The sequence below is a fragment of the Perna viridis genome, chromosome 12, assembly GCF_037379345.1.
Source record: "Perna viridis isolate PV_CMFRI_1.1 ecotype Kerala chromosome 12, ASM3737934v1, whole genome shotgun sequence".
NCBI classification, from domain to species: domain Eukaryota; kingdom Metazoa; phylum Mollusca; class Bivalvia; order Mytilida; family Mytilidae; genus Perna; species Perna viridis.
The window spans coordinates 15,837,484-15,850,639 of record NC_142456.1 but is presented as its reverse complement, the minus strand read 5'-3'; the positions used below and the strand labels follow the sequence as shown (position 1 = coordinate 15,850,639).

The 13,156-nt window shown below is 32.4% G+C and overlaps 1 protein-coding gene across 1 annotated transcript; it reads left to right on the top strand.

The window, feature by feature from the left end:
- The first annotated feature begins 4,951 nt into the window (after positions 1-4,951).
- LOC148601438 (C-type lectin domain family 4 member G-like) lies at positions 4,952-12,585 on the top strand. The gene is made up of 5 exons (XM_088556044.1): positions 4,952-5,036; positions 5,852-6,018; positions 8,132-8,211; positions 10,020-10,101; positions 12,284-12,585. Exons 2-5 carry the CDS (start codon positions 5,862-5,864, stop codon positions 12,538-12,540), a joined length of 576 nt encoding a protein of 191 aa, XP_088412170.1. The 5' UTR covers positions 4,952-5,036; positions 5,852-5,861; the 3' UTR covers positions 12,541-12,585.
- Positions 12,586-13,156: the final 571 nt, after the last annotated feature.

The window sequence follows — 13,156 nt, the reverse complement described above, 5'->3', positions numbered from 1 at the left end:
TCACCTCTATTTCTATGGTCTCGTTTTGAAGTTTCTCTCTCGTTTTATTGTCTATTTCAGCTTTCGTCTTTACAAAGGGTTTGGTAACAATATTGGTCAGAGCAGTTTCAAAGGTATTGTTTTTTTTTTTTTGTTTTTTTTAATCCTTTATGCCACTTTTGATTAAAAGTAGGTCACTTTGGATTTTTGGCAAGACCAATTATGAACCACTTTCACTGAATAATAGTTCATTTGCTTATGGTTCTGCTTGAGCCGGTTTGTCAATTTTATTCTTTCTTATTGAATCCTTGGATTTTTCTCGTTTGCTGTAAGCAATGTTTGCAGTCTGCTTTTAATTTTAACCAGATTTAGCTGGAGACATTTTTGACTGTCTTATTGTTGTAATTGTAACTATTTTATAGTATTGACAATACATAGATCTTGCACTTTGAATATTATTAGAATTAAAACACTTAGCTATGTTTACAGTTCTTTTTAATGATTAAATTGTATAGAAAATCACCAATATTCCTGCGTTGTTTTTTTTTTATTTCGCACATTTACTATATTTGGATTGTCCAATATGCTTTAAAATTGGAAGTAATAAAGAATTTTAGGCATATTTTTCAGTGTATATAATGATGTTAAGGGACTAAGGCCTCTTATAGCTGATATTGAACCGATATATTTGTTACTTAGAATAATTATTCTGATTTTTTTTTAAATCCAATAAAGTTCTCGTAGCAATAGACAAATACAAAATTAAGTGTTAAGTTTGTTTGTTTGTTTGTGTATTTTTTTTGTTTTGTTTTGTTTTGTTTTTTTTTTTTTTTGTTTTTTTGTTTTTTTTTTTGTTTTTTTGTTTTTTTTTTTTATATTTTGTCTTTCTGAGTTCATACATAATAAATGGTTTCAAATTTCAAAACTTCACATTGTAAGATTGTGTTTATTGGTACAGATATTAGCAAACATTTGTTAAACTAATAAAATAAAACACACATCGGTATGTTTTTTAGTGTTTCGTCTCCTTAATGTATTCAATAATAAGAAAACAGTTATTTTGTTTTACATGTAACCCGCATCAATGGTTTCACATGAGTTTAAATTCGACAAATCACGAATCTGGTCAAAATTGATAGCACATTAAAAAAACTCAAGTAATTGAATTCGTTTACGAACGACCCAATATCTTCAGCAGGCACATAGTACAGTATGAGGAGCAAAAATTCCCGCAGGTTTGAGTATCTTTTGGAAGTCATGCAAAGACGAGGCAGGCTGTGTTGTATGCAAATAACCAACACAATATAGGCTGACACTAACACTGATTTACTTGTCGCAAAGTGCGAATGCTACCTAGAATGTGTGCAAGTGATTTTTATGGAATATGATATAACTTTTCTAAAACGTAACGTTTAACATTTTCATTGAATATGAATTTGGTGTTCATTCACGCTGCTGAAATGAATGAAAACAGCTGAAACACATCGAAATATTACGTGTGTTTATTTACATGATTAAGGTGGGCAATAATTTACACACACACACACACACAAGCAACGCCCAATAAGTTGCGTGCTGCTCATATAGCAATCGTAAATCGATCACAGCTGTGGTCTCAAAGCCTTTTAAGGACGTCATATTAGAATCTTATTTTGAACTCATCAACCGTTATTCTACCTCTTAAATATCGTGTGCTTGGCGGAGAGTCAGTAGTTACCAACATATAATATTTATATGATTAAACATCATCTTTCTTTTGTAGTTCTTTAACAGACTTAAAATATAGTTCATCTAATAGATAAAATAACCTAAAAGTTGCATTTAGGTAGACTTGAAGCGTACGTGTTTTGTAACTTTCTTTGATTTTAGTCTCGTGTGACTAATCGGGCTTTTATTTTGAACTTTGATTGCTTTGTATTTTTATAGCGATGTTTTAATACTTTCATATGTTTTTTGGGTTTTTTTTTTGTTTTACATGTCATTTTTATTTCATTTTAATTTTGATTTTCTTTACTTATGTGCTCTGTTATTCATTGTTAGTATTTAAGTGTAAATGCTTTTTTATTTTTATATTTATTTTTAGTCATTGAAATACCTGGATATTGTGATTTTTCTATCAAAGTGTAAAGCACTTCAGGGTATATTTGAGGAATGACTGTTATATTTTTTTCAGTCTATGAAATCACGTGGTGCACAGTAAATAATCTGCTTAGCATTGAGGTTATTTCAAATAGTTGATTATAGGATTACATTTATTTTTTATCAACTTAGCAACATTAGGTGTAAGTTTTTAGTGCACATTTAACATCTATTTTATTATTTGTTTTATATAATACATACTCTTTATAGTCTATGCGACATATTTATGTGAATTTATTCTATTTTCAGTGTTTGTATTCATTTTAATGGGTATTTCATTAGTATTACACAAAAGAAAACCATTTCCATAATGGAAATAGATTTTACAATGCATGAAGCGTTTGTTATCTTGTCTTGTTATATAAAAAGTAATTGTGTTTCATGATACTTTCAAATAATGTAGTTCTGGTATACAATTAGATTTTTTAATCTTGATCTTACTCCTGTTTGGTTCTAATGCTGCTGATGTAGCAAAAAGGAATTATATGTCTATTTCTTGCTTCTCTAGATTTCTTAGTTTCTGCGCCTACCTATTTTGGCTCAAGCAACGGTAAAGTCTATATTTATTATATGTGTGTTCTAAGACTAAAACAACAAAAAATATCTTTGTATATAGTTTGCCTTCTAGGTACGTTTACATTAAATTGGATGAGTTACATTAAATTTTGAGAACAAAAGGTTTCCTTATCCACTTATTTCTTTGATACAATTATGAAAATGGCAACAGCTTTGGGTGGTAGATGAATGTAGTTTGTGGACATTAATTTTGTTCAGCTCTTTAGACAAGAAGTAATCAAACTATAACCATAACGATCAACAAGTTGAAAACTAAAAAAGTCTAGCATGATAAATAAATTCTGCGTAGTTGTGGCATGACGTTTGAGTTTTGATATGAAAACTCCAAGCGCACGTGCTAAACGAATATTGCCTCAGACTTGAGACTATAAAGAACCCAAATCGTTCATCTGGCTAGATAAGCAACATTCTATTTTTGCCGTGGTTTTTTTCTTGGATAAAAATTCCTAACATTCATATCTAAGGATAAGTCATATCAATTTACATTGTATTCTGTCCAGAAGTTTCTGAGAATTTTTATTTTCAGTAATAACATTTAAATGAGTAGGTAAGCGAATGGCGGAGCACAATTCCCTTTTGAATGCCCACCGTCTGTTGAAAAGCGCGTCCGTCGTACTGGATAAGTATATTGTCGATCAGAAGGTTCAACATTTTAACAGCATATTCCATGGTATATCTAAAAGATTTGGAATGAAAAATCTCTTTCAAGTACCCTCTATTTGTATTTAGGTGAACTGATTAAGGGGAAGTCTTTAAATCATAGGTTTTCGTTTTATTATATTCTGATACTAAAATAACACTGATGCTTTCCAGAAGATCAGAATGCCCATTGAATTGCTCCCACAACGGGGTACCAAGTATAAAACTGAAGACCCTCTATGGCAGCTGTGAGTATGTAAGTTATTATTTTCGAAAGAGCTTCGAAGTATATTTTGCAGATCCAACTATGAAGCGCTTTGAAATATCAATGAAAAAATGATAAAAATTCCGGAAACAATTAAACGATACTTTGCATTATAAACAATATGCTTTTCATGAATCAATCTCAAGACACATATGTTAGCGAGAGGACTAACGGAGTCTTACATTACTGGTGTTGGATTTTCTGTTCTAAAAAAAAACAAAAACAAATTTTCTTTTTATTTAAATGACAAAATTGATATTATTAATGTACGAAATAATTTCTTAGTTCAAAGTATCCAATATACGACAAATACCATTATGCATACATATGATATAAAACTAAATGAAAATGAACAATGTTTTACCACATCACTTTAAAAGGAGAATGACAAAAAATCGTAAAAGTAAAATTAGTCCTAAGTTAAGACGTCATAACTTACCACTAATTTTACACTTACGATTTTTTGTGAAAAGGAAAGGACCACAGACATAAAATACAGCAACCAGACAGTCTTTTACTGCATATGTAATCGAGTTTACCATTTTTGTGCCCCTGGTTTATTCCCCCAGTTTTAAGGTCATCCGGGTTATTATTTCCGTTCATTTATGTGTGTATTCGTTTCGGTAATATGTGTCATTCAAAGTGAGTTTCTATTTAAGGTACAACGCCATTTCATGTATCATTATTTAAACCCGTGCCAAGAAACTCAGAATAAACTTGTATACTTTAATTTTTGTCGAATGAAACAAGTTGTAAGCATTCTTTTTTTTTTTTTTTTTTTTTTTTTTGTTTTTTTGTTTTTTTTTTTGTTTGTTTTTGTTTGTTTTTTTTTTTAATGTTTTTGTCCTCAGATGGGAATGCACAAAATCTAAGAAACACTTTATTACAGGGGACGCATACTTGCATATATTCAAACTGACACAGGCTACAGAGACCAAATAATATTTTGGTATAATCGCTTTAAGCTATGTGTATTAAAAAAATGACACTTAGAATCTTATATAAAAAAGCCGAAGATGCAATTGGCGCCACAACAGATATTGTTTGATTTATGTATATTGAATAAGTTGAAAGGATCTACATAATACTGGCCGAGAGAAAAGATGCAAGTGTTGGAAGTTGGTGTCTTAATTGAACAATATCTGAGCAAATCAAGTTATTCAGAGCTCAAATAATGGTATTTTCAAATATAAAAAGTATCCTTGAGCGACAATATATTGTCAGATCGATGATGCCTTGATATGTTGGTTCCTGATTCTTACAAAAACAAACACTAAAGTTACAATAAAACTCTAAATTTAGAAATATATTACTTAACATGAATTGTATGATATATTTAGCGTCAATAAATGTGATTGCCACGCGTGTGCGCAAAATATATAAACACACCATCATTTTAACATTTAGATTTCCATCACGACATTAGTAGCAGAAAGAGGTAAGTTAACATCAATTAACATTATATTTACTTCAGATTTATCCAATATTTGAAGATCTGTAAATTGAGCATCAATGTTTGCAAATTTCTACGTAGATATTCTGAATTTTATAAGAAATTTTCCGTTTTCCGAGCACGATTAAAATATTTTTTTAGAGTTTTGTTAATCTGTAAAAAAAATAATTTAGTTTTTCAAGTACAATGAATTTATAAGATTACTTAACTTTTCTTTGAGTTTTATCACAAGAAAATTTATTCGTAAATCAACCGCCACGACGAAAAGTTTTTGAATGAAACATAGGTTTGAAAGAGTAATCAAGGTTATAGCGGTAATCAAAAGAATGCAATCCAGGGACAAAGACCAGACATGGAAAACAGACATACACAACAAAGAACACAAAGCAACTAAAATCATACATACAAAGTAACAAAAGCAAATGAACAACTTCGACTCCACTAAAACTTGGAGCATGGACCAGGTGCACCGGTAGGGTAAGCGTCCTCTGCTTTGCTAGAAACACCCGCCGAGTTGCTCATAAAAAGTCAAGTCCGGGGTAGAAAAACGAAGAAAGGAAAACTATGTCCTGTTGAATAAATCACTTTGCATGGTGCAGATGAATACACCATAACGATCCACGAGTTCATGATGACGAACGAAAGCTTATAAATAAAAATGTGTGTGTTTATCATGTCTAAGCAAACCAATTCTTGAATGTGCGGTTATTGATCGCGTATCTAAATTTAACATTAATAGAATATCAATTCATAATTCTATTGTCGGTTATGTTCTGTTAATCGTACTATCTTAATCATAGTTAATCGAAGATGAAGTTCATTGCACTGCGTGTCATTATGGTTACCATCTGTGCACATACATCATTTCAAGACATGCAATCTAATTCCATGGCCAAATTGGAAACAGAGATGAAGCAAATTAGAATGGAAATGGAAAAAATGAAAAAGTTTGTAAATTCTCTCATTTGTAAGTATTGAATTTCCTTTCTGTTGCTTAACCCAAAATTCTTTTATTTTAATTTTTCGTATTATTGTAAATCCAATGAACCACCAGACCGATAAAGTGAAACTAGACATACTAATGAATCGTGTTTTGATTCGCCGCATCTAAATTTTTGGTCGTGGGACTCAAACTCGTACCGCTGTGACATCTATGGCAACACTGCCTGCACAAGGTCCAGTGCCTTAGACCGATAGGCCAGCTAGGCTATATAAAATCAATTTATTTTTATCTTCCTATCATCAACTTGATCCGAAGTAGCAGTGTAGCGAATAGAGTAGTCACATTCTGAGACGTTGTATAATATTGGTTAGTTGTGACATGCATCATTAATTTGATCCTCTATTCTACATAATAACACCTAGATGAACTGTTCCGTACTACCATACATCGTGTACTAAGTTACAACCCTACTACACTCATACGAGGAGGAATGACCCAGCCATCGAAAGCTATATTTGCATATAGTCTAGCTGACCGAGTAGTCTATGGCCGTGGACTTTGTGCAGGCGTTGTTGCCATAGATGTCACAGCGGTACAAGTTCGAGTTCCGCGGAGGTAACAAGAAAAACATTTACAGCGCAAATTTGACAGTTCTATCATCGTTGTGAATTTTTCAGACCCTTCTATTCTTACTTTATCTTCCCTGCATCAATTTGATTTGATGGAGCAGTGTGCGAATAGAGTCGTCACATTCTGAGCTGTTGTATATATATACCCTGAGTTGAAAGGGCATAAGAGACAGTATTTGCAAAACAATTTTATCACTTGTTAGTAAGGACGACTAAGATAATTGAAACCTTATTATTCGCTTTATTTCATATATGTACACAATCATTTCTAGCCAGAATATGTAAGAAAAAAACTGTTCTATGACAGCAGATAGAATAGAAACCTTGAGAGGTCCAATCAGGGTCCGGTAGAGGCTGTCCTGGGTCATGACAAATAAATACGAAAAGCATTTCTAAAATGCCATACCCCTGGACAGTTCCTGACACTAAATCTATCTACGAGTATTCTTCATGGCGAAATTTAGAAGTCCGCGATTAATAATGGAAAGTATGTGAAGAATGTAAATTAGTAATTCCGATTAGAAAAAAAATCTTGACTTAAAAATTTAGATTTATTGATTAAAATTTCCAGAGGTAAGTGATAACTTTCAGATGTTTGGTAATTTTCATAAAGTTTAAGATTGGTAAAGTAATGTTTGAGTGAAAGTAGTTTTAATTTCCATTAGTGTCTCAAATCATTTTATAAAATGTTGAAATTGACAAGTTTAGCATGGTGACTACTAATAACATTTCAGTCAACATACATTTATTGAAAAACATATTTCTTCGATGTCATTTTTGATCAAGTTTTAATGCATAAATGACAATTATTCTTCTCACGTATTTCTCGGTACTTCCAAAAATTCATATTCAATGTTTTTCCTTTAATGGGATTTGGTCTGAAGCATTCTAAAACACAAAATTTGACTCTATTCAAGTCAAGCATAAAAATATGTACTTTATATATTAGTACTTGAAATTCGACCGCCACAAAAGAGCTTTATTTAAACAAGACGACGGAATTTTCTTAATAAACTATTTCGTTATTACCAATTCTCAAATTCATACCACAGATCGAGTTCTTTTCTAATACCAACAATAATCAAGTGTCTTATCTTTGGCGAGTTTTTATCGTATGATAATTTAATTCCAGAGGTAACGCGGATTTTGATTTGATAAAACAATTTGTCCATCATCTCAGAGACCAAATTTTGTAGTGACTGTGACGTCATCAGATTTTTTTATGATTTACTCGTTGAATTTTGAAGCTTAGATTAACTTATTGAGGAATGACTGTTATATTTTTCGGTCTATTTGAAATAACCTCAACGCCCGGGGTGGACGCAGGTTGTTTAGTGTGCACCACGTGATTTAGGTTATTTCTTCATAGTCCGAAAAAATATAACCGTCTTTCCTTCATTGTGTCAAAATATATAATGTTACCCAGTGCATTGTAAATAAATCCAATCCTTAATTTTGTTTATTTACATATGAGTAACCTAATTGATAATGGTACAAATCTTCAACAGTGTGCGAAGATAATTGGGTGGATTTTGAAGGCAGCTGTTATTTGTTTCAAAGGAATGCATATAAGTGGAATGAAGCTAAGGTAACTCTTCTCCGAAATACATACAACTCTTGAATTCAACATTCACATTAAATATTATCCTCAGTTCCCCATTCCAAATTGACCCCATCCTATTCTCATTAGAAGCCTAATTGTATTTTTCGTTTAAATGTTATCACAATACAGACATGAATTTTTTATTTACTACGTGTTCAACAGTTACAAAATTTTAACTTCTTTTAATTGTATAGAATAGTTGTATGTTAATAAATTCTTTACCCTTCCCTATTTATAGCTTTCCGGAATTCTCATTTACTTTGTCTCTGTATACATGTTGTTATAGTTTTTTTCATTTCCTTTGTGGTCTGTCTCTCTGTCAAAAACCTCATTTTTCTAAGATTCTGTTGAACATTTCTGAGCAATGATTCAGAGATCAATTAATGGTCTTTTCAAATAGAGAAAACATCCTTGAATGATATTTTATTGTCAGATCGGTGGGGTTTTGACATGCATGTTTTTAAATTACCCATTTTATCTGATTCTAACGAACCCTACTACTTAATTTACTGACACATAAAGTGCTGCCGTCTGCGAATAAGGTTCCAATTGACATTTTGGAAGTACTTTACACATGTAGTGGGCTTAAGATGTATATCTACAAAAACTCTAAAAAAAAAAATGTATGCCCAAAATTGTAATTAAGAATTCTTAATTTGATATTTACTAGTTTGTATTGTATGCAGGTATATGCTTGAGTGACTTGACCTATGCCTTGTCTACTTTGCGACAGAGTATATGCCACTGACAATCATCCTGCTTTTCTCTAGCTTTTTTTACATGCTGAGCCATGGCGTACCAAGTGTAAGCAGATGTTTTCGTTTCATCCTCCACTGATCTTCTTTATGTGTTTCTTGGATCAACTCTTTTTTCTTCCCCTTTTGATTTAAGTACATTGCCTGTATTGTAATTTTTCCTGTTTTTTTTTCTATCCAAATTTGTCCGATCCAGGTCCGCTTTCTTTTCTTTATCTGTATTGAAGATGTAATCTGTGGCACTAGTTCACAAATATCCTGGATGCATATGCAGATTGGCAAATATATTTTAAGTATTCTTCGCAGTTCGTTGTTTATTTTTGTTAAAAGGGATTTATGTCTATACGTATGGCTTTTTATGAGATTAAATTGTCAGATCGTTGGGTTTATCATTGGCGGTCTACTCGATTCTCTTCCTTTTCTTGTTGATGCTCTCTGTCGTAGTACAGTCCATTGCCAACAGAAAGAAAATAAATGACAATACACAGTCATGATGAACTCCTGTTTCAAATTCAAACATTTCTGTCTAATTATGAATACTTAGGTCATACAGTCGTATGTGTAACAGATAAATGATACATATTTTTCTGTCAATGTCTCATCATAATCCATTGTGATGTGTTATCGTCACTGACAAATGAGCTTTCAAAGTTATCAAAGTTGATAAAGTTCAGTGGCGAGTTCAATTTATAAGATTTGTCTATGATAATTCTGCTAGATTTATGCTTACGAAACACAAAATAAACTTAAAATCATTTTTGTGCTAACATTATATAGTGGCAAAAGCGAAATTCTGGAGGACAAACCCTCCATAACGCATTTGCAGCATCAAGCAATCAATGCATGTATAGAACTATTTATTTAGGCTCGGTTTGGTCTACTACTTACTTCTTCTCCTTAAGTTTACAATTATTTTGTTTCTTATTCTCTCTATCTATCGTCTCCATAGAAAAGTTTGTCTTCTTCATCACCCTTTTTTTTGTTCTCAACATAAACAGTATTTGTTGCTTTTGTCATGCTGTTTCTATTTCTTCACAGGCATTTTGTGCAGATCGTGGAGGAACTTTAGCAATAGTTGACAACAGCAGAGAGGAAGCATTTATTGAAACCCAATTAACCGGTAACACATTTTCTTTTTGAATTAGACAAAATAATCAACCATAGCCCGCACTTTTCAAATTATAATGGTTGTTTGTAAATTTTCTATGTAATTACCGCGCGTTACTGGTGATTTCAAAATGATCTATCAATAATTATTTACAGTACATTGATGCAAGATGTCATGGAGTAAAAAAGAGCTTTTACAAATATGCAATGAATAATAAAGGTGACAAAGATTTGAGTGTTGACCAAAATAATACATCCCAAGGATAAAGACTAGATAGGGAAAAAAGAAACACACAACGAAGAACATGAAAAAACACAATAACACGTACAAAGAATCAAATGTAAATGGGCAACGCGGATTCCAATAAACACGGCGCATTGAACAGGTTCATCAGTATGGTGAGATGAAGAAGATAGTATTGATCCAAATAAAGAAAAACCACACAAACAAATTATTGCATGAGCAATTTGGTCTTAAATATGATTCATGTACAAAATGCATTGGCAGACTACACACTTTCTGCTTCCAAGGAAGCAAATGCCGAATTGATTATGCCATTTCAAATAAAGGAGAGAAGAGCACTATGATGCATTGATTATTACTGTCCCAAGGGAGATTTACACACCATATTAGGGGCATCAACCATTGACAAATAATTCAAACATCATGTACAATACTTGAATAATCAAGGGAACCAATTCTGGCGGATTTCAATATAATGTAATCCAGGGACAAAGACCTGACATGGAAAACAGACAAACACAACAAAGAATATAAAATAACCAAAATAAAACGTACAAAGTAATAAAAGTAAATGAGCAACCCGGACTCCACTAAAAACTGGAAGCACGGACATAATGCATCGGTAGGATATGCGTCCTCTGCTTTTATAGAAACACTCGTCGAGTTCCTCATAAAAAGTATAGTTCTGGGTAGACGATAGCGGAAAGAAAAACTATAAGACGTTGAACGAACCTTTTCTCATGGTCAGATCGCTACACCGTAACAATCTAAGAGTTCATCAAACTTTTGTTATGATGACTCCAATTTTATGACAACATATCCGTGTTCTAGAATTCTAATTTTAAGAAGTCTAGCGTGGTACACAAGGTCTGCGTAGTTACGGCAACCTCTGTGCATGACGTGTGAGAAGTATAGTATATGAGAGGATGGAGAATGAATATGGTGTATGTGGGATCGGGGTTTTGGATGGGCCGGGTGGGGAAATTTGTTTTTTAAAGCATTCATTGATATGAAAATGTATCATTTATTCTTAAATATAAAAATACAGTTTAAATATTGAAGAATTTAAAATGATATTTTGAATAATTATAATTGTCATTTTTATCTAATGAGAAATATGCAATAGAGACGCTATGTGGGGATTTTTTATATGGGAACAGCAATTACTTAATTGCCCTATATGGCCTTTGGGTTACCTGTGTTATGTAATGTCGATTGACCAAAAATAAATCGTGAGGGTGACTTTCGATATTCTCCTCTTTTTACATAAAAGCAGTTGTAAAAGTAAAAGTGACGTTCGATAAACATTCCGTTTATTATACAACTAGAAATGGTACCTTATGTTCTAGTTGTTTAAAGACGCGTTCTGAACTTAACATTCAATAGGTTCAATGCTTCCAATGCTTACAAAATTTTCGTTTAAATTTTTTAGCAGAAGTGTTATTGCTTCAGTGATAATTTGACAGAAAAATATGTTTAATTTTATTGACCCATGACCGACGAAGTCAAGTATCCAACGAAATGTCCTTTTTCCTCTAACCACGAAAATTGGTACCCACAAAACAACAGTATATAAAAATGTATTACTGAGGTATGCCATATCCATTGATGTTATAAATGCGTAAATCATTTATTATATATAACATAAGGACTATAGCAGTATTTCGTAAGTATTTCCATATTGGCTCTCGAGGGACTAATACCTCTTATGTGGAAAATCAAACGCAATTGTTTATTTATTGACAAACTAGTTCAATATGTAATACTGGTCTTGGTCATTCTGGATTTTTACCAGGCCAATACGACGAATTGAACGGGTAAAAGCGATATTGGACGGCATAGTTCCGAATTGACGCACTTTTGTATTTTGTATTGCAGTTTTGATCATATTTAGGCTAATTTTTGAATGATGTGTATTGCTATATTTCGACTGTATTATTTCCCATGACAGATCTTGGTATACCTGGGGTAATGCTTGGATTAAGCGATCATGATCACGAAGGAACATTTACATGGGTAGACGGTTCTCCTATAACGTTCAACAAGTTTCCAACTGGTAAACCGAATGACTACGAGGGGAAAAAGGAACACGTCGCTATAGCTCAGGATGGCATTAACTTCGTGGATCAGAAATATAAGTGGGTTACAAGAGCCATCTTCCCGTATGGTAGACCTCTTTGCGAGAAAAAAAAGAAACAATTGCATTAGAGAATATCGTTCAATCTTTACTTTAGAATAAAAATAAATAATTGATTGTTGTTGCTTTTGCTTTTATACTGAATTATATATAGGTATATATAAATTACATTGTTTTAATACATGGACATCAAAGGAACCAGGATTGAAATGGTAATTTAAAATGTACATTATCCAGGAATCACGACTTTGAAAGATAATACACAGCAAAGTACGAGAAATAAACAAAATCACATGGGGATAGAAACAATAGTAAACAAGTAATACTGTGTTTGCAAGAAACACAACAATCGCCAAAACCGGCAAATGGTCGGATTTAGACAAATTCTGAAGCCGCCATTGAATTTAGAATGCAATCTTCGCCTTAGATATCAATTTTCATTTAAATCCAACAAAGTTTAAGTTTTGCCGCTTTCGGTGGCCATTTTGAAAAAAAATGGCGGCTTTTAGATAAAATATAAAGCCGCCGTTGAATTCAGAATGTCATGCTTACCCAAGATATTAATTTCCATTGAAATCGAACAATGTTGACATTTTACCGATTTTGGTGGTCATTTAAAAAAAAATGGCGGCTTTCTTAATTATGTTTTTTACGCCTATGATGTCAGCAAGTCAAGGACAAGGGTTT